Source organism: Peromyscus eremicus, chromosome 10 (genome assembly GCF_949786415.1).
Source record: "Peromyscus eremicus chromosome 10, PerEre_H2_v1, whole genome shotgun sequence".
Lineage (NCBI taxonomy): Eukaryota > Metazoa > Chordata > Mammalia > Rodentia > Cricetidae > Peromyscus > Peromyscus eremicus.
The window spans coordinates 87298362-87321526 of record NC_081426.1 but is presented as its reverse complement, the minus strand read 5'-3'; the positions used below and the strand labels follow the sequence as shown (position 1 = coordinate 87321526).

The 23165-nt window shown below is 39.0% G+C and overlaps 1 protein-coding gene across 2 annotated transcripts in view; it reads left to right on the top strand.

The window, feature by feature from the left end:
• The window catches only part of Prkg2 (protein kinase cGMP-dependent 2), an 89858-nt gene that overhangs the window by 14395 nt on the left and 52298 nt on the right, over positions 1-23165 (top strand). For both annotated transcript variants that reach the window (XM_059275242.1, XM_059275241.1), the window contains exons 2-5: positions 8002-8168; positions 13845-13958; positions 14538-14643; positions 18470-18533. In XM_059275242.1, coding sequence (XP_059131225.1) covers positions 8002-8168; positions 13845-13958; positions 14538-14643; positions 18470-18533 — 451 coding nt within the window. The remainder of the gene's footprint in view (positions 1-8001; positions 8169-13844; positions 13959-14537; positions 14644-18469; positions 18534-23165) is intronic.

Here is a 23165-nt window from a genome sequence, read left to right as displayed (position 1 = left end):
TATGTGTGACATCTGATGGACGTGAACTGAGAAATGAATAGCTCAGCAGTACGGTATTTCTAAGCTGAAATTTAACATGGATGGCTAGTTTCCCCAAGTGGCTGACCAGACTGATATTCCCACCAGCAATGTAAATGTATTACCTTTCTCCCAATTCTCTGCAGTGTTTGGTAACATTAGCAATTTCCCTCTTACCCATTCTGGTGACTATGCTGTAATGGTCCATTGTGGCTTTAGTGTGCTGTTCATTCCCAATTAAAACTGGTGAGAATTTCCGATACACTCTCCACTCATGTCTTGTTTTCACCTGCCACAGCACCGTGTTACAACTACTATCCTTCATCATGTATTTGCACACATCTAGACTGACTTCTGGGCTTTGAATCCTATATAAAAGGCCTTTTTCTCCATCCTCATACCACTGGCATATTATTAGTTATTTTGAGTTATAGTAATTCTTAACATAACGTTTCATTTTTCTTAAAATTTCTGAGGCTATTGTTTGGTCTTTTTATAGCTATAAGAACTTTAGAATCAGCTTCTCAATTTTCAAACATAAAACTATTTTAATTAGAGTTTTATCAATTACAATATACTTGACATCATTAGAGGTTTCATTTTAGGGGACCAGTGAGATGGATGAGTGAGTAAACACACTTGTTCTAATGCCTGGTGACTTGAATTTGGCCCCTTGAACCCACATGAAGGTAGGAGAGAACCAAATCTACAGAATGTCCTCTGACCTCCACTTGGGTGATATGGGGGTGTATTTATGTATTTACACATAGGTATCACACACACACACACACACACACACACACACACACACACACACACTAATAAAATAACATTTTAAAATTCAATTTCTAAATCAATTACCTCAATATATTCCTCTATTATTATATTTTCTTTCCTCTCTCTCCCCCTCCCTCCTTCCCTCCTTCCCTCCCTCTCTCCCTTCCAGCCCCGACTTTTGGAAAGAGCAACATCTTCTCTGGAATTTATTGGAACAAACAAACAAGAAAGTATAACAGACTTTGTGTTTATGGACATTATGAAACCTTTGATAACATACATCAAAGTTAGTACTCAAGACAAATGTTAAGGGTGTTGCTCCAGGCCATGGCAAATATTGATCCTCCACTGCCAGGGCCCACCAGGCAGCCCTCAATTTTAATGGCAAATTTTATTTACTTTTTAAAATTTTCTAATCAGGTCTTTATTTACTTCCTTAACTTTCAAGCTCCAAACTTTCTCAGAGGAAGTAGAAGAAAACCAGTAGATATTATTTCTTTATCATGTATATATCTTACATTATGTAGTATAATAAATACTATATGATTTATATTTATGTATATATGTACATATATATAACTTGTGTTTAATTTTATAATTTTGATTTCAGTCTTACTGATAGTTATATTTTATGTTTTCCCCCCTTTTATTGAAAATAGATTTTTTTTCTCATATAATAGATCCTAATTATGGTTTATCTTCCTCCCTACTCCCTCTATAGCCTGGGTTGTTTGGAGATTTTCGTAGGACCCCTTTGGCCAACAAATTGTATGTAACCCATTCCTAGTACTGGAAACTTCATTTGGTGACAAGAAATGTCCAGTTGGGCTCTGTCTCCCCCATTATTTGCTGCTTTCATTTAGATTGACTTTATATATATATATGTATGTATATATATGGAAGCTTCTACTGTATTAGGTTCACATACTACCCCTCAAATGACCCTTAATTTTAGCTGTCCTTTCTGTTTTTCTCTCCTCTGTCCATCTCTCTCCTCCCCTTCCTGATTCTTCCATTATAGATCTGTGGTTGGTGTGTGTGTGTGCGTGTGCGTGTGCGTGTGCGTGTGCGTGTGCGTGTGCGTGTGTGTGTGTGTGTGTGTGTGTGTGTGTGTTGGAATTTTGATGGAGATTGCATTGAATCTGTAGATGGCTTTTGGTAGGATGGCCCTTTTTACTACACTGATCCTACTGATTCATGAGGATGGGAGATCTTTCCATCTTCTGATATCTTTCTCCATTTGTTCTGTATGGGTAGTGCTTTGATTATTATGTGCAAGGGAATTTCATTTCTGGTCCAGTCTGTTTGGTGCTCTATGTACTTCTTTTACTTTGATAGGCATCTCCTTCTTTAGGTTAAGGAAATTTTCTTCTGTGATTTTGTTGAAAATATTTTCTGTGCCTTTGACCTGGGTTTCTTCTCCATCCTATATTCCTATTATACTTAGATTTGGTCTTTTCACAGTGTTCCAGATTTCCTGGATGTTTTGTGCCAGGATATTTTTTAGATTTAACGTTTTCTTGACTGAGATATCGGTTTTTTTGAAGCTCTGTGGTTTTTTCATGGTTTAATATGTGATCAGCTTCATGAAGGTTGGTGTACAATTACTGAACTTACTGAATGTAGACTGTTAAAATCAGTTGAATCTAGAGCTTAAGGAAACTTTGATGATCAATTTTTTAGACATGGCTTCTAACTGCTGTGTCTACTTGCTTTGTTATTTAGAGAGATGTGTTAAAATATCCTAATATTATTGTAGAAGTTGTGTCAACTTCTGTCTTGAATTTTGTTGTTGTTTTATACACGTTGATACAGTCTTCCTAGGTGCATGCCTATTTAGCATATTGACTGATTCCTGATGCTATTATCAGGAAACAGCATCAATTCTCTTTAACTGGTACTGACATATCATGCATTTTTTCCATTTCCTATCCCATTATCTTTAAGCATTTGATAATGCATAACATGCCTGATGTTTTTGTTTTGCTATCAGTTTGACAATCCTGGCTTCCCAGTGAAATTTTTTCTCCATTGGTACGTGATATAAATATAACAGCGATTGATTTAAACCTAGTATGTCACTCTTTGTTAACCTTCTGTCTCACCTTGTCATTGCCTTGCATTAATTAAGCATATATTTTACTGCATTATTTTAGGATTTTACTTAAACATTTTCTGATTAATCTTGTAGGAAGTGCCCTAAATGATAGCATGCCTCATTAACTTATGAATGCTTCCCATTGGACTTTTATCAATTTCTGGACCTTCTGTTATGTTAACTCCATTTATTCTCCATCTCCTTCACGTCTTGCCTGTTTCACACATTTATTTCATATGTATTTTATGCTCCATAATGTCTCCCTCTTTTGTAAAGGCAACCTTACTCTAGTCTCCCGCACAGCACACTTACTTCCTCTGTGGCTCTTTCTTTCCTGTCACATCTACTGCTTCTCCTCTGGGATTACATCCCTTGGGTCTGGAGCTAGTCACTATTACGGGTCTGTTGCGAATGGAAAAATATTTTGAAAATGTGTTCATTTTGCTTTCATTCTGCAGGCTGTTTTCAGGGCAAAGATATTGAAATGGGCTCTGTGGAGCACTTTGGAGATTTCCTATTGTGCTCTGGCTTCCATTATGTCTGCCGAAGAGTAAATCAGTCCTGTTGTTGGTCATTTGAAGGTTATGTGTCTCTCATGTCCTGCTGCTTTATCCCCTCTTCTGTCATTATTTTGTTTTCAGCAATTTAACTATGGTGGGCTTAGATATAATTTTATTTTACAATTTTTATTTATTATTACTAGTATTGTGTGTGTGTGCATGTATGTAATGTATGTGATGTTTTTTGTGTGTGTATGTGTGTAAGGTTTGTGTCTGTGTAGGATGTATGTGAATGTGGGTACGGCATGGATGTAAAGGTCAGAAGACAACTTTCAGGGCTCACTTCTCTGCTTCCACCTTGGGTTTCTGAAATTAAGCTCAGCACCTTTGTCCACTGATCCATCTGTCTGATACCCTAGACACAATCATAGAGTTTATAGTGCATCTTTTCTGTGGCTTGATGTCCTTCAGTTGATTTAATGGTAGTATCAAATATGATTGTTGTAGTTGACTGTGCTGGCTAGCTTTATGTTGTCTAGACACAAGCTAGAGTCATTGGGAAGAGGGAACCTCCATTGAGAAAATGCTCCCACCAGCTTGATTGTAGGCAAGTTTGTGGTACATTTTTTAAATTAGTGATTGGTACTGGAGGACCTAGTGAACAGTGAACTCACTGTGAACAGTGTCAGCCCTGGGCAGGTGGTCCTGGGTTGTATGAGAAAGCAGCATGAGCAAGCCATGAGAAAAAAGCCTATAAGCAGCACTCTTCCATAGTCAGTGCATCAGGTTCTGCCGCCAGGTTCCTGCCTTCAGTTCCTGTTCTGATGGCTTTGAATGATGGACTACAAATTCTAAGATAAAATAAGCCCTTTCCTTGCCTGTTTGATTTTGCTCATGGTGTTTTATCACAGCAATAGAAAGTTTAACGAATACATAGAGTTATCATGTCTATGACAAAATTACTGAGATAAACAACTTAAAGGAATAAAAGTTGCTTTTGTTCAACATGTAAGACGTTTCCGTCTGTGTCCAGCTGATTCTCTCTCTTCTGGGTGTTCAGTGGGATCAAACACTATGGAAGTATGACATGGTGTAGCCAAGCTTTCCACCACATGGTAGATAGGAAACATAGAACACAACAGAGAGAGACTCTTCCTGTGGAGTCACTGTTAGGTTAACACAGCTCCACTATTCCCAACAGCTGAATCTATCTGCTGTCATCTTTCTATCTGTATGTCTGTCTGTCTATCAGTTACTTATCATCTTTTGTTATTGCTTCATGGGACCAGGGAAAGTTGTGCTGAGAGTTAGCTGGTCTATCACAGCTGTCCATTGAAGTGAAAAGTTCATATTCATGTGTATGCATGTTTGTATTTGTGTGTGCATCTACAAGTAGAAACCAGAAGTTGGTGTTAGGTGTCTTGCACAGTTACTCTCCACTTTTATTATTTATTTAGAGACGGGGTCTCTTCTGAACTTACCAATTCATCTAGGCTGGCTGACCAATGAGCTACAGGGATCTGCCTATCACCCCAACCCAGCAATGTGGTTAAGGACACATGCTAACCCATCTGGCTTTTATGTGGTTGGTAGGATCTGAACTCAGGTCCGTATGTTTTGCACAGTAAACCCTTTACAAATTGAGCCATCTCTCCATTTTGTTTATATTCTTAATGGCTGTTATAGGTGTCCTGTGTAAGTGTTTGAAAAAGAAATTGTCTAGCACAGTTGGTACAAATCCAAGAATCTTGGGGGTAGAAAGGAAGCTTTGTGTAAATTCTGCATCCACTCAGGACCCTGGAGGATTTTTTTTTTTTGGTTGATGAATATGATGTGAGTAGCATGAGGTGAGACGAAACTCATGATGAAGGAGAAAACATGTTCCTCTCTTTAAGGTAAAGTTGACAGAAATAGGAGACAGTAATAGTGGCCTATTTCATTAAAGGATCTGTTCAAGAAAAGACCTATGTTGTAAAAAATGGTGAACAGTACATTGTAGAATATTGATTTCTTCTATAGACAAAGGGTATTTCACACCATTCTATAGGTTTTGTAAGCAGAAGTCACTACAGATAAATGAATTAAAAAGTTTTTTGAAATACTAATGTAAACCTAATTGGTTTACCACTAGACTTTTGTGAACTTTTAAGTTTTGGTTTGTGAACTTCCAAATTTTCTTAAACTCAGGGCACTTTTATATGTGTTGTTTCTAAAAATATGTGTTGTGAAACTGGGGTATGTGAGCATTGAGGAAGCAATAATGAGAAAACTACATGAGCACTGAAAGTCCACTGATGCTCAAGCCTTTTGGATATTGTTCATGTCTAGTACTTGAGCCAAAAAGGATGCCTAGCGAAAGTATGCTGTCAGTATATCAGCTGAGAGAATTTTTATGTTAATGGATAAAGGAGAGTTTGGACCAGACTAAAACATTCAATCATTTTCTTTCCTAGCGAGATTAGTTTCATAATGTAGTACAGGATGAGCTTCAAGGACAGGTCCCAAGAAGCTGAAATCTCAGAAGAGATACTTTTAACTTTGTCCAGAGCTGTAATTTGTTCTTAGACTGTGATGACATCATTGCCAATTGAAAATAAAAAGGACAACAGTGGATCTTTTGTAAGAGAACCAACATATCTAGATGCCCATCAACAGATGAATGGATAATGAGAATTATATTAAAATATATAATAATTGTATATAGTAGAATATTCTTCAGTAGAATAATTGTATATAGTAGAATATTCTTTCATCTTTAAGGAAAGATGAAATCACAAACTTTGCAGGAAACGCAAGGGTGTGAACTATAATATTAGGCAAAGTCACCCAACCCCTAAAGAAAAAGAACTTTGACATTCTCCCTCATTCATGGATCAGCCTATCACGTATGCATGTATGTATGTGAACGAACTATGTGTGCCTACAGTGAAGCACTTAGGAAGAACCGGGAAGATTGCATTAGGCGACGGAAGAAGGGAATGCAGATAAAGGCTACAAAGCTAATTGTTTTTCCAGTTTCAATGCTAGCATGGTTTTTCATGGTAGATAAATGCATGAAAATGTAGTTGGTATTAAAGTCATGAAACCCTGAGTGAAGACCCAGGGCTTCAGAATGGCCCCTCTAACTGTGGATAAGCTCACTGAGATGTACAGTGTTTGGATCTGGGCCAGAGTCTGCTTGAGTGTAGACTTTATTCTAGCTGCGTGATACTTCTATCTGTGACAAATGCAAGCTATTTTTATATTGAAAATAGAACTGACAAGATTCTGTGATGGTTTAGATGAAAGGGGAGGGAGTTCTTAAGATGATGACTCGGTCTGGATGGCTCTGAGGAGGGGGAGATTCTCTAAGAAGGGAGGGGTTCCTACAGAGGAGCTCATCTGTTTTCTCCCTATGGACTTATTTGATGAGGTCATGGGGGAAGTTACTAATTTCAGGAAGTCGTAGCTTGTGTTTGAAAACCATTTGTATAGGAAAAGGTTACTAGTTTCCAAATAGAAAAACAAAATCAAAACAAACTACTGTTAAAGGGCATTTGAATGAATGATGCAGGGGAAAAAAAAGCCATTAAAAATCATACTGGCAGTAAAGGGATTATGTAAAAATTCTGACAGCTCATGGAGCGTCTTTTCCTCTAGCTCAATACTTCATATCATCTTCGATGGAGTATGTTAATTAAATCATTTGAAACACATGGCAATTGAGTAACTATTTTGAGCTGCTTCTTTTCCAACAGAAGGCAGAGGATTCTAGGATTGTCAATAAGTAAGACTTTAATTTGAGCAGTGAATAAGAGTGTGGCACTGGAAACAAAGTTTCTGTCTAGGCTAGACATGCCTAGAAAAATCTCCCAAGCAAACCCAGACTTTCACCCCACCCCATGTCAATCAAACCTAAGGGGTCTGTCTTTGCCCTTGGAAGAGGTAGTGGGATGGAAGGAAGTGTCATAGATGGCAGATTTACAGACTCGGATTTGAAGTCTATGAGGAGTAAATTTCTTCCTACCTCTCATTCTTCTTCTTCATAAAACATGGGAATAGTAATTATTTTATAGGATATAGGATTAAATAAGGTATAAAAGAACACTATCACTGGTACTGTACATGCATGTGTGCATCAATGAAGGGATGCATAAGTACGTCAATAAAGGGATGCATAAGTGCATCAGTGAAGGTATGTATGTGTTCATCAATGAAGGGATGAGTAAATGCATCAATGAAGGGATGCATGTGTGCATCAATGAAGGGCTACTGCTTTCTAATCTCACAAATGCAACTTCTTCCTGTTTTCCAGATCTGTGTCCATATGACATATGGCATGGGAATTTTCCATTGAGAGATGGGATTATAAATGATAATTAAATTGATATCATAATAACTACCAGAAAAATAGTCAATGTATTTTAAGGGTTTGACACATAGTAGATGGTAATTCTATAGGTATAGTTTTTGATGAGACCAGGAAACAAATATGTCTCTGCAAAAAAAAAAAAAAAAAAAAAAACATTATAAGCTTGTAGATCATAATATCAAAACCCAGAATGAAATGAACCATTCATACTGTTCATTAGTTGTAATGACCATTTATTTTCTGTCATTGCATGACAGTGAGAAAAAGCTCATCACAGATGCCCTCAATAAGAACCAGTTTCTGAAGAGATTGGATCCCCAGCAGATCAAAGACATGGTGGAATGCATGTACGGGAGAAACTATCCGCAGGGCAGTTACATCATTAAGCAAGGAGAGCCGGGCAACCATATCTTTGTGCTGGCAGGTGAGTTTTGCACTTTTTTTTTGAGTTCTCATGTGAAGAGTTTTTGATGATTTGGGCCCTTTAAAAAATTTAATGTATTCATTATTTTACATCCTAACTGCAGTTTCCCCTCTTTCCTCTCCTCCCTCCACTCCCCACGCATCCACTCCTGTTTCCGTTCAGAAAGGTACAGGCCTCCCAAGGGTATCAACAAAGCATGGCAGTATAACAAGATTTGATAAGACTGAGCACCTCCCTTTGTACTAAGGCTGGGCAAGGTATTCCAGTATGGGGACTAGGTTCCAAAGAGCCAGCCAAAGCATTAGGGACAGCTTCTACTCTCATTGCCAGGAGTCCCACAAATAGACCAAGCTACACAACTGTCCCAACACATGTCAAGGGCTTAGGTCTTTCCCAAGCAGGCTCCCTGGTTGTTGGTTCAGACTCTGTGAGTTCCTATGAGCTAGGTTAGTTGTTTCTCTGGGTTTTCCTATGATGTCCTTGACTCCTCCCTCTCTTCAGGAGGATTCCCTAGACTCAGCCTAGTGTTTGGCTGTCAGTCTCTGCATCAGTTTCCATCAGTTACTGGATGAAGGCTCTCTGATGACAACTGGGGTAGTCACCAATCTGATCATAGGAGATGGCCAGTTCAGACGACATATTCACTATTGCTAGAGTCTTAGCTGGGGTCACCCTTATAGATTCATGGGAGTTTCCCTTGCACCAGGTTTCTACCTTATCCTCCTCTTCCCAGCCATCTCTTTCAGCACTCTCCCCCTCCACCCCCCAACTCAGTTCTTCAAGTCCCATCCCCATCTGCCCCCACTCCACCCAGGAGATCTCTTCTACTTCCCCTTTCCAGGGAGAGATCCATGTGTCCTCCCTTGGGCACCTAGCCTCTCTGGGTCTGTGGATTGTAGTAAGGTTATCCTCTACTTTACAGCTAATATCTACTTATAAGTGAGTACATACCATGTTTGTCTTTCTGGGTCTTGGTTGCCTCACTTGGGATGATTTTTTTCTAGTTCTATCCATTTACCTTCAAATTTTCTGAGGTCATTGTTTTTAACAACTGAGTATTACTCCATTGTGTAAAGGTACCACATTTTCTTTATCTATTCTTCAGTTGAAGGATGTCTAAGTTATTTCCAGGTTCTGACTATTACTGATAAAGCTGTTATGAACATAGTTGGGGGAGTGTCCTTGTGGTATTATTGAGCATCCTTTGGGTATATGCCCAAGAGAGGTATTGCTGGGTTTTGTGATAGGTTGATTCCTAGTTTTCTGGGAAACTGCCTTATTAATTTCCAAAGTGGCTGTACAAGTTTGCACTCCAATCAGCAATGGAGGAGTGTTACCCTTGCTTCACATCCTCTTCAGCATAAGCTGACATTTGTGTTTTTATCTCAGACATTCTGACAGGTGTAAGATGTAATCTCAGAGTAATTTTGATTTGAATTTCCCTGATGGCTAAGGATGATGAAAATTTCTTTGTGTTTCTATGCCATTTGGAATTCTTCTGTTAGGAATTCTCTATTTAGTTATGTACCCCATTTTTAAATTGGATTATTTGCTTTTTTGATGTCTAATTTCTTAAGTTCTTTATATATTTTGGAGATCAGACCTCTGTCAGAATTCAGGGTTGGTGAAAATCTTTTCCCATTCTGTATACTGCTGTTGTGTCCTATTGACAGTGTCCTTTGCCTTACAGAAGCTTTTCAGTTTCATGAGGTCCCATTTATTAATTGTCAATCGTAGTGTCTGCTACTGGTGTTCTATTCAGGAAGTTGTCTCCAGTGCCAATACGTTCAAGGCTGTTCCTCACTTTCTCTTCTACCAGGTTCAGTGTAACTGGATATATGTTGAGCTCTGTGATCCACTTGGACTTGAGTTTTGTGCAGGGTGATAGATATGGATCTATTTACATTCTTCTACATGCCAACAGCCAGTTATGCCAGCACCATTTGTTGATGCTTTCTTTTTTTCATTGTAAGATTTTGGCTTCCTTGTCAAAACTCAAGTGTCCATAGGTGTATGGATTTATGTTTCAGTCTTTAATTTGATTCCATTGATTAATGTGTCTGTTTTTATGCAAATACCATACTATTTTATTACTGTAGATAAGCTTTGTAGTAGAGCTTGAGATCAGGGATGGCGATACCTCCAGCAGCTATTGTACAGGATTATTTTAGCTATCCTGGTTTTTTGTTTTTCTGTATGAAGTTGAGTATTGTTATTTAAAGGTCTGTAAAGAATTGTGTTGGAATTTTGATGGTGATTGAATTGAATCTGTAAATTGCTTTTGGTAGGATGGCCATTTTTACTATGTTAATCTGATCCATGAGCATGGAAGATCTTTCTATTTTCTGACATTTTCTCTAATTTCTTTCTTCAAAGACTTGACGTTCTTGTCATATGGGTCTTTTACTTGTTTGGTTAGGATTATCCCAAGATGTTTTATATTATTTGTGGCTATTGTGAAGGTCGTTGTTTCTGTGATTTCTTTCTTAGCCCTTTTAGCATTGGCATATAAAAGGGTTACTATCTTGTATCCAGCCACTTCAATAAAGGTGTTTATCAGGTGTAGGAGTTTCCTAGTGAAATTTTTGGGGTCACTTATGTATACTATAATGTCATCTGCAGATAACAATACTTTGACTTCTTCCTTTCTAATTTGTATCCCATTTATCTTCTTTTGTTGTCTTATTTCTCTAGCTAGGACTTCAATTTCTATATTGAATAGATATGGAGAGAGTGGAGAGCCTTGTCTTGTTTCTGATTTTAGTGGAATCACATTGAGTTTCTTACCATTAAATTTGATGTTGGCTGTTGGCTTGCTGTAAATTGCCTTTATTATATTTAGGTATGTTCCTTGTATCCCTGATTTCTCCAAAACCTTTTTCATGAAGGGGTGTTGGATTTTGTCAAAGGCTTTTTCAATATCTAATGAGATGATCATGTTCTTTTTTTTTTCCATTCAATTTGTTTATATGGTGAATTACATTGACAGATTCCCATATGTTGAACCCTCCCTGCATCTCTGGGATGAAGCCCACTTGACCATGGTGGATAATCTTTTTGATGTGTTCTTGGAATTTATCTGCCAATATTTTATTGAGTATTTTGGCATCAATGTTCTATTTTGGCATTTTTGAAACATTATAAAACCAAAACCAAGTTGCTTCATTTGTAGACAATAAACAGATGGACTTCATGGGATGAGGATATTGGCGATGTGATTATGTCAGTGACTGATGTTTATCTAGGATGTTGTATGTATCTCGTATCCCATTTAACACTTGATAGAGAGCTCTCATTTCATTTCTTACCTATCCTCTAAGAACAAGCACAGTGTCTCTCAATGTTATCAGTGGAGACAATCACCCTAGAGGTTAAATAACATAGCCAAGGTCTCAGTGCCTGTTAGTGGTAAGTGTAAAGCAGACAGACCCGAAGCTCCATACTTTCAGTTACTGAAAAGTTTCCTTCCAACTGTGGGTGCTTAGTCAACACTTCTGACAATGGTCCGAGGAGAGTTTGTTTTCAAAGCTTTGAACATCACATTGATTGTAGGCCAATGATTTCAAAGAATAAGTTAGGTTTCTTTCTAACAAATCAAATCAAAAGCCATACTAATTAAACTGGTGTTTTTAAAGCCATTTAGTTCCCATTCTCTGTGATCAATTGAACACTCGTGCCTGGGAGATAGTAGCAGACCTACCTATGGATTTTTAAATGGTTGCTAATTTTTAAATATAAAGAAGCAAGAAATTACTTGGTTAGGGGTTGAGGTCATTGAATTTCATGTAAAATTCTGAGTTGCCTCAACTTTTTGAGTCTTAGGGAAGAAAATTGTACTTCCTTACGTAGGTGGTGTGGCAGCTTAGTTGATGATGTGAATGTCTTCCTAGCAGTGGGTTCCCGATCATCTAAGCAATCAGGCAACATTGCTTTTTCTGTTTCCCATGGCCTTAAAAGTTGCCTATCTAAGCAAGTTAATGAACTTGTATTGTCCTGTTTGTAATATGCCAAGGATTGTTTCTTTGTATTTTGATTCTAGAAGCCTATCAGTTTTTGTAATTATTTGTTTTATTTGTCAGATAATCTTTAAAGGCAACTTCAAAATGAGTCTGCCATTCCTGAGCAATTATTCTACTCTTGTAGTGAGTTATAGTCTTAATTTAGACAGCCTTCGATTCTTACAGGATAAATGACCCACAGTAATACTTTCTTCTTACAACTCTTTTCTTGGCTGTTTCTCATCTGTTTTAGCAACACAAGAGCATTCTGGCAGGAGAAGATAGGTCATTAAGTCAACAAATATTTATGGAACCTGCTAAGAGAGGACAAGAATCTCACGCCAGCCCATCTTGTTCCTTGCCAGTAATTCTGATGAAAGGCTTGGAGAGAGGCATTACTGCAGCCATTGAGACCAGGCATACAGCCCACACGGAAGTGAAAATTATTTGAATTAATTATTGTGGCATCTAAGGACTGAATTGCCTGGCTTAATTATCTGCCCGAGCAAATTAATTTGATAATTAAAGTTCTCTCCTTTATAAAATATAGCATGAATATCAAATAGTACAGCATAGTTAGCTTGGACTCTTGATATTCCATATAATTCTTCGGTATTATTCAAATCCCATGAGCCATAACCAATTAAGAAAAGAACCTTGACAAGCACTAAGATTCAGGATATCAACTGGAGAGCACCACTAAGTGGTTTCAATGGAGTTAGAATTAGCTGTAATAAAAATTATTAAACTGCATATCTAATCTGTGGAATTTAGAACCAAAAGAAAAGTTTTTTTTTTCTTGCTAGAATGTAGTTTTAACCTAGCAAACATCTTTGTTTCTCTTGTCCGGCAATTGTAATGGTTCCTGGAACAATGTCAATTCTCATATCAGGTTTGTTGAATTGAGTGGATGACATAGTGACCCAAGCTATTTGGGAGCAGGAGAAAGAAAGGCTGACATTGCTTTCCCATTTTTCTTCCTTCAAAAATGTAGATGTTTTTGCTTATGGTTTTTTTTGACAAAATTTCATTTGAAGAGGAAAAAAAATGAGGGTTTCCAGGGCAAAACAACTGTAGGAAGCTTGCTCAGTGCTCTGTTTTCTTTGCCCCAGCTTTGTGTAGGTATAGACATGGGCCTGAATGGGAGGTTCAGCAGCAGAGAGTCAAGAAGTGACTTAGCCAAAGTTACACAGTCAACAACGAATGCAACCCAGACGGAGAACTAGGTAGCTTGACCCAACAGCCAGGGCATCATGGCTCTGATAAGTTTTCCTTCCCTCATGGCAACAGCTGTGCAGTGTTTTCAAGACACACTGATTGTTGGGTTCCTAGTAAGGGAGAAATGGTTATATTTTTCATAGGGCAGAATGAATGTTGTTAGTATTTACATAACAGTTAGCCTGTGCTATCTATTGTTTTAAGTTCCCTACATGTATTAACATTTAATTCTCCTGATAAGTGCATGACATACATGTGATTCTCCCCACCATCCACGATGGACAACTGCTCAATGTGAGTAAATGGCAGGTTTGGTTTCAGGCTGGATCTTTTAACCACTCTGATATAATCAGATTCCTAAGTAGCTTAACTAAATGTTGTATGATTTCTGTTTTTTTTTTCTCTATGGAACCAAGACAGATTTTGATGATTTGTGTTTTTCTTAAATTCTACTTGATAGAGGGTAGACTAGAGGTATTCCAAGGAGAGAAGTTGCTGTCGTCCATCCCAATGTGGACCACATTTGGGGAACTGGCGATTTTGTACAACTGTACACGGACTGCCTCTGTCAAAGGTAAGCAGAGAAAAGCTGGTTGGAATCACCACTGCATTGAAGAAGGTTGTCTCCTAAGCCAAGCTTATGCACTTTGCCCCATATACTCTTGTTCATAAAAACACAATTGCAGTAAAAAGATGTGTATGTGAGCTTTTATCTGAATAATTCAAGTTAAAAAGAACTTTCCCTAGCCTGGGGATTGACTCTTAGGCAGCAGTGTCTAAACATCTTCAAAAGATGCACATTCACACCCTTGTGCACACAATACTTTTAACTTCTAGTTACCTGCTTATGAACTCTTTAGTGATTGGATCAGGTACAGGAACACACCCTGTGGGTGTGGTGTATAACTGGAATTTGCAGACCATATAAGTATCATCCTACCCAAAACATAATCAGAAAACAAATGGTCTGCTACCCTCTTCCAAGTCCTGGTAGATTTCAAAGCCAAAGTGGCATAAAATTACCCAATCTTTCATTATTTTCTTTCACTTGCATGTTTAAATAATACATTTCCAATAAACATATAGTCACTGGCTGACATTTTGGAGTGTTTCCTTTTTCTGATGCTAAACACTGTTGTATTATTTTCTCAAGCTATTACCAATGTTAAAACTTGGGCACTCGACAGAGAGGTTTTCCAGAACATTATGAGGAGAACGGCCCAAGCCAGGGATGAGGAGTACAGAAACTTCCTCAGAAGGTAAGAGTAATCATGTGGGGGAAGTGCAGCCATTGTGTGGACATGTTGATTTTTGCCAGAGTAATGATTTCCCTAACAGTTTCCTCCAATTCAAGCAGTTTCTATATTATTAAAGCAAAGAGCAAAAGAATTCCCTTACAGTAAATGGCAACAGATACCCAAAATTATATTTGCTTCCTATTAGCTTATGTGCTGAGTTATTTTCCTGCTATTCCTTTTACTTCTGTATTGAAGGAGCCATAGCATAAAAATATGCAAAAATACCTGAAAAATTCACCTGAGTTTGCTTACTGGGCTTTGAAAAACATTTATGATCTGAGAGAGTACAGCAAAAGGCTAATTCTTCTAATATTAATTTTAGTTATTAGTATTACATTTTTATTATTAATTAATTAATTTACTTATGTGTGTGTGTGTATGTGCAAGTGTGGGCACACACACACACACTGACAGGTGTGCCACATCACACGTGTGGAAGTCAGAGGACAACTTCCAAGAGTTGATTCTTTCCTTCTATCATGTACTTCCATTGGATCAAACTCAGGTGACCAGGCCTGGCTCAAGCCCCTTTATACCCCAAGCCATCTCATCAGGCCAATGGGAATATTAAGGATACTATACATGGGTACAAGGACAGATCATTTTGTAAAATATTCTGTACCTTGGCATCATGAGTGAGTCCATTTATAGGGAACCAAATGTCTGTATAACTTTAAAAGTGAGCTGGAAGAGAGAACTCTTTTTGAGAGTGTATATTCTTCATGTACACTAGTTTTATATCATGTGTGAGAGTTTTGATAGCCTCTGAATTTGGAACACATCATGTGATGAAATGTACTTAGGATAAGAGTAACGATAATTATGAATCGTGTGACTTCCAAAAGTAAATTTCAAGTTTTTCCCAAGTATAGTCTAGTAATTTGATCTTCCATAGCCAGCCTGGAAAGCCAGTTCTGTTAGGTCTGAATATGCCTTAGTGTTTAGTAGGGGCTCAGAAGTACCACAGGAACACACAGTTAATCAACAGAACATAGTCAGCATGCATGTTCTTCTAGAGCACCTCTCTGCCACACCCTCCTAAAGACAACAGTGACTCCTGACAAAGAATTGCAGTAATGACAAGCAGTTGTCTTATCTCCAGGTATTGTGTACCTTAGCTGACACGTGGTGGGATCTACCTAAATATAGGTGATCTTAAAGTTCTACAGCTGAATGTCACAGGTCAGCATTTGAAGTAAATAAGGCCCACTTATGCATGGGGTAAAAAAAAAAAGGGATACACAAATAAACCAGTGGCTACAGGATGTAGTTGATTATCTGAGACAAAACCTGAATCACTGCAGAGCAACAATCCCCTTGGAGCTTTGCCTGAGTTGAAGGAGGCCAAATAACCTACTAGTAGATATTTCTTTCTTCCATCTTCCTTCTTGTTATTTCATTCATTCGTTCATTCATTCATTCATTATTCATTCATTCAACAAATACTTGTAGACATCAAAGATGGTGGATTCAGTGGTGAACAAGATCAACCTGACCTCTGTTCCCCCAGAGGAGAGATGAACTAGATTTCTCTTCATCTGTTTACCTACCAATCCCAATGGTGACAGGCTTTCTGTTCATAGATCCCAGTTTGGACCAGAAGGAAAACTTTCATAAGCATGTGGAAATTGAGTTCTAGTTGCCTTTGCTGTCTCAACAGGGAGGTACTACTCTAGAGAAATGCAGTTTTCTTTGTCTCATCATATATAATAATCTCTTTTTTATATGTACAGTTTTTAAATATGGCATGTAAAATACAAGGCTTGTAGTATGTATGTAAATCACAAAACCTCATAATGCTAACAACTCCTTTACTAGGAATGCATTCAAAGGAAATGAGATCCATATGTTAGAGGAGACATCTGTGTCTCCATGTTCTTTGCTGCACCATCCAGAATAGCTAGGAAATGGATATCATCTAATTGACCATCAGCCCATGAATGGATGAGGAAAATGTAGTTCATGTATAATGGAACAATATTTAAACATAAAAAGATTAAAACTTGTTATTTGGGATGACGTGACTCAAAGTGGAGCCTGTGGTGTTAGTGAGACAGGGTAGGCATAGACAGACAAATACGGCACAGTCTCACTCATATGTAGACTCTGGGAAGGTTCACTGCATAGAACTTGACAGCAGAATGGTGCTTCCCAGGTGCTTAAAACAGTAAGGGGGAAGAGGGATGAAAAACAGTTGACCAGTGGGTTCTAAATTAGAAGTGAACAGGAGTAAGAAGTTGTGATATTGCACCATAAGGTGATTATGCATAATAACAACGTAATGTATATTCTTAAAAGCTTAGGGGAAGAATTTTGAATGTTTTTAACCTTAAGAAAATGATAAACAAACTTTTAAAGAAATATGTGTTTACTCACATTTAAACATTGCAAAATATATACATGCATAGGAACATGGGAAAGTACCCTATAAAGACGTCCAATTTTATATACCTATTTTAGTTAAAATAAATTTAAATGAGCAAATAATAATAAAAAGTGCCCATGAAGTTAGGGATGGCCCCAAAGTGCCTGTGGGCTCTGACATCATCACAGACGTCTGCCCCTCCTCCTTTTAGGTATAGGCTGCTTTTGGAAGTTTAGTGGTTAATTAGCCCCTTGGTATTCATTGTAATTTTGCTTATGGCTTGATTTAACCCATTTTGAACTTGGTAAGAATGGTGTTGTTTTTACAACCCATTAGCTCTTTACCTGTCACCGTGCATTCATCTGTTCTCCAGCTGGGGCTCATTTTGGTGTTTTGAAATTCAATCCACCGGTGCCGGCATTCTTACAGACATCTCCTAGCCTAATGCTGCCTGCTTTGTGTGTGCAAGAGTCTGCCTAGAGCTCCCTGCCTTCACCAGATCTACTCATGCGTTTTGGGAATAGCATAATTTTTCCTGTAAGCATGTCAAATGATAGATGGTAAAAAAAGAAAGTTCTTTTATAGAAATTGTATCGATAGCCTCAAAAATATATAAAATAGAAAGAAATTGCTTTAATAAAACAGTTTAGTCATATTGATTTGTTAATCATACTGAGGGAAATTTCTGATTTTTTAAAATAATGAGTTTTAGTATTCTATTTCACTCTCAGAACAAATGTTCCTGTTACCTACCTCTGGAAACATTGACTTAAAAAGACAGAACAGTAAGATTAATAATCAAAGGGTATGTCACTGGTAGTTTCCACGTCCCTATAGGTTCAGTCTTTACTTAATTTTACAAGGATTTGGATGAAAATCTAACCCTTCACCTTGAATAGAGCTACTCACCCAGGCTCTAAGAGACAGGGGGAAGTGGAGAAAACACTTTTCCGAATGTGAGTCACTTAGAAAACCAACCAAGATGTGCATTGGTTCCCTCTCCAGTAGACAGGATGTGACTGTCCCCTTTGGAGGATCTTGGTACTTTCATTTTTACACCTATGACAAATGCCTGGAATAGTATATAGTACATATGAACAATTTCCAATTGTCAAGAAATTCTGTTATTTATGTGTTTTCAGTATTTAAATGCTTTGGAAAAACTAAAGTGCATTGCATTATAATAGTAAGTGAATGTAAAAATTTAGTGTCTGTATGAAATAGTGTTTTTTTTTTTTCCCCAAGACATAATTAAGTAAAAGCTGGGTGTAGTGTTACATGCCTGTAATCCCAGTGCTTATAAGGCTGAGGCAGGAGGATCATGAGTTCAGGAGTAGCCTGGACTACATAGTGAGAATGTATCTCAAAAAAATTCTTATTAAAAAAAGATTATTAATTTAAGATTTCTTTTTAATTTTGAAGTGTTTCCTTGCTGAAGAACTTACCTGAAGATAAATTAACCAAGATCATTGACTGTTTGGAAGTGGTAAGAAATTTTAAAGTAAAAAATAAATATCATTAGAAGATTTTAGAATCTAGTCATACTGTTAGTACTGTAAATGAAAAAAAAAGAGGAAAAAATTGTAAAACACTAAACTACAGAGACCAGGAGCTGTTTTAGATTGTGAGAAACCTTAGGCCAACTCACACTGAATTAAGGGACCAGCAAGGGTTAGATAGCCTTGGAACTTGCAAAAAGAAATTGGATTTGCATGTGTAAAGTGAAATTTGATTTACATATTTTAATCTTTTTAGTACATTTTATACAACTAATCTGCCTTACTCAAGAGGCATTTGATTTTCTCCAATTAACATCACAATCCCTTGCAGAGTTTTCATAATATAAAGGAATCGGTGAGGCATAATTAGGAAACAGGGTACAAAAAGGGCATGCTGGGGCTGTGGGGGAGGTGTCTGCAGCCAGGCCATGCAGCATGCTATACTCAGCATTCTGAGCCATGGAAACACTTTTGAAGAGATTGCACTCTTACCTATTTCAATATCTAGAGGCAAATGGCAGATTGGAAAGTGTTCAAAAGCTTGTTCCTGGCATCCACAGATGGCTGGTTTTAGTCTAAGACTTGTCAATCCTTATTGCTTTTATAAGTGTCCCTTGGTTTTTAATGATACTAGTTTATGAAAACCCCTTCAGATTTCAGAGATTACAACTCAAAGCAAATGGCCCCTCCCCCTTTCTTGGGGGTCCATTTCATTGAAACCAAAACGACTTTTCTGAAATAAAGAGGAGGTAGGGACTGGTGGCAATGTCATAGCTGGATGTGACGCTTGTACAGAGCTGCTTTCAATAGGGACAAAGTGAAAAGCTCTGCCGGTCTGCTTGCTGATAGACTCATGCCCCTGTCAATCATAGCAAACAATGCAGACTCCTGTTTGCTGAGAAGGAAGCGGTGACCATTTTATCCTAAACCTAAGTGACACCAGTAATGTTTTAAACATGTAGTCATGGAACATCCAATAGTTTATCAAGGACAAGCTATGGGGACACCATGCCTTGCCTCCTGTCCCCTGGGGTTTCGGATGTAAAGTCAGCTTCAACAAGCCTGTGTAGTCTGTATCCCTTTGGGATTTTCTCACTGTAACATTAACCAATCACAGATGTTACAAATTAATAATTCATCCCAATTTCTCAGGGTGTTTTTCTTTTCAGGCCAGAAAGGCACTATAATATACATATTTGTTGTTGTTGTTAACCAAAGAAATCTGTTTTTAATATGCTACTAATAGAAGGGATTCATGAGAGGGGAATCCCATGCTGATAGCAAATATTAGAACTTGATGTCATTAAAAATAAATGGTCAGTTAGACATATTTATAGTGGCCATAAGCAACAGCTACAGGATACATAGAGGGCTGTCTCGAATTATTAATTAGCACACAATTCAAGTTTGTAAGCTTCGTCTTTTAAAACACTCTGGGAAAGCCTGGTTGCATTTCAGCATCTGCAGACAGCAGCACTATTTATAAAGGGCTCTTTATTCTACCTGACAAACAAATGTGTCTCTGTAATGTGTGAAAATTCTCGGATGCGGAAGTGATTAGCAACAGAGTAATGGGATCTGTTTAGTTCTAAGAAAAGCACATAATTTACCAGCAAAGCTCAACTCCTGACTCATCAACAGGGTGCTGACCACAGTCAGCCCCCGGAGCAGGGGGGTATGACAGAGTGCCTGCTGAGTTCTCAGAGCATGTGTCCTGAGACCCACAGTCTTTGAGAAAACAGAAAGTGTCTGAAATGCTGCTTAGAGCTTGGTGGGGAAGCCTTTTTTCTTTTGTGTGTGGGGAGAAAGGTGAAGAGAACGGTTCTGAGTCATCCTATCTGTGTCCCCCCCCTCCTCCCCTCCTCCCCTCCACACACACCAAGCAGTGGATCCTGTCAGGCTCCAAAGAAACTCAGGACTAACCATGAACTGTGCTGCCTATTAGCACCCCAAAGCACACCGGCCAGTGGGCTCGCTATCTGTGGCTCCTCTCTGCTCTTCTCACCCAGCTCCCTACACTAAAACTCTGTAGCCCGGCTTCTCATTCCTGTGTAACCCTGCCATTTCAGCAACTGGCTCTCTTGGTCCTTATTCCGTTTCTTTTCTCCCTTTCTCCCCTGCTCTTGGCTCCTGGTCCCCTCTCTTGCCCCTCTCTCTTCTCTTCCTCTAACTCTTCTGGTGCCCCGCGCCCCCGACCCCCCCCCCCCCCATGGGCCTGCTCAGTCTGCTGGACGTGTTTGGTGTGCTTCTTTCTCTCCCTGCTCTGGACTCTTCCAGAACCTCTGGCTGTCCTCTCCCTCACATCTACAATAAAACCCTTCTCAACCTCAACCATGAGCAGTCGTGTCCTCCTTTTTCATTCAGATCCTATGTGTTTAAGACACAGACTGCTGAATTCCTACACCGAATATTTGGCTCTGATAGTTCAGTTTTCCATCAGCTTTCTTGAGCACAAGTCCCCCCAGAGAATTCCGTTTGCAAGGCAGCTGTCTTCTGGAAGCCTCTGCTCATGTTCTGCCCGGAGCACGAGTGGGGATAACAGCACACACACAGTCACTGCTAGGCTTTAGGACTCAGCTAATGACAGCCATAAAGCAGGGTCTAGGTTTGGAGTGGTGGCAACAGTGGATGATGGACATTCTAATGTGGCTCCTGTCTCCGGGCGATCAGGAAGCAAGCAGACAGGTGACGGAAGAGTGTCTGCTTCCACGCAGACAACAGTGAAAATGTGTGTTAATGTGTGTTCTCCTGAGTTAACTCAGAGATTAAGCAGGGGGTTGCCTGGTTGGGGCGGAGCTCTGGAACCTGATCTAGTGGCTCTCAGCACTGCTGCCCTGCTATCTGTCCACCTCTGCACCTTTCACAGAGCTCCCGTCGTGGCAGGGCTGTGCGAGGCACACTGGTGTGAATGTCTTTCTCCTTCTTCTGGTCCGGGGTGCCAACAGAAAGGCAGATTCCTGGGTACTGTCCCGTGCTCACTGAATCAGAAACTGGTAGAGAATCCCAGTGCCACAGTTCTAAAATTCCACCAGTGGGTTCCTTAAGCTCAATTCAGTTTGAGAAGTACTGGGAGTGGGGGGTGAAAAGGGATTGAAAGCCTGTTTTGTAGAATGTGCCACACCCTGCCTCTTCTTTCCAGAGATAGCCATTTTAAATCTTGTTTTTCAAAACCTAGTCTCTCTATGCATGTTATATGTAGTTTGGGTGAGTGTGTGGGTATGTGTGCGTGTGTGTATGTATAAAGGGACAGAGGACAATCGTGGGTGTCATCTCTCAGGCATCATCCCCCTTTTCTATTGAACAGGGTCTCACATTGGCCAGAACTTACTTGATTAGATTAAGCTGGCTGACCAGTGAGCCCTGGGAATCCACTTGTCTTTTTGTCCCTATTGCTGGAGTTACAAGTACATGCTCCCATAGCCAGCTTTCAAAAATATGGATGCTGGAGCTCAAACTCAGGGACTCCTGCCTGTAAGAAAGTCACTTTGCTGACTGAATTATCTCCTCAGCTCTATAAACAGGTTTTTTAAACAATAAGTTGGGACTCATGGTCACAGAATGGGTTATACATGTGTGCCTATGTGGATGTGTGTGCATGTATATGTTACATCTTTCAGTCATCAATACCTTTTTGCAATGAAAATTCGTAGTGCAATTTCTAGATTGTGAGGAGGTCTGGGATTATCTTTGATTTTTATTCTGGCGTTTCTTCCCTGTTCTTATGTTTTCTGTATAGGAACTCAATTTATTGCCTTTTGCTTCATCAGCACAAAAGGGGTGTCTCCTAACAGTGAGAAATAATGTCTTTAGGGGCTGCTGTCCATTTGTACTGTTTTCTTCTGATCTTACTCTCTTCTGAAATTGATTTCCTTATTTTTATTTTTCACATGTGCTCTATCTTTTCCAGACTTGTAGCCATCTTCCTTTAAAAATTCCTTTTCGGGCCATGGGTAGTAGATCATTACTAGTTCGTGAAACTGTTTTGCAAAATCAAAGTAGAAGTGTAGGCATGGTTTCAAAGTCTGTTTCAATCTTAAATAAGTATCTATGTGTGTGCATCGTTATGGGTATACCAAGTATACATGTAAAATGAACCATCTCTCTGCAGGATAGAGCCCATGGCGTCTTGGTCTTCTAAGGGACCCCTTTGCGATGTAACCACAGGACAGTCCCCACACTGTTTGCACTTCTCTTTTTGGTTGCAGTGGCTGCCCTGGCCTGACTGCCTGCATTCCCCAGTTGGCAAATACTGGGCAGCCTAGCATCATAGCCAGTACTCGCCACTATATATTTTTGGTCTGACCTGTTTCCACAGCCTTTCCTCATCTATGAGTTACTGTCGACACACTGGGAGGTATTATTTGCCTTCCTTCCATGGTTTTGGGTGACAAAGAAGCATCCCTGGGATGGATCCACCGGGGAAGCTGCCCTTTAAGAAATCATAAGGCTCTTTTTCAATGTCTGCTTTCAAGCTTGTCCCCTTTGAACTTAGCTGGCTGGCAGGAATTAAAGCCACACCTCTGCACATATAAGGGGTTTTGTAATAGTTGAAGAACAGTCTGATAGCCCTTCGGAAACTTCTCTTGACGTTTCTGCTCCATGTAGGTGATGGAGACTGA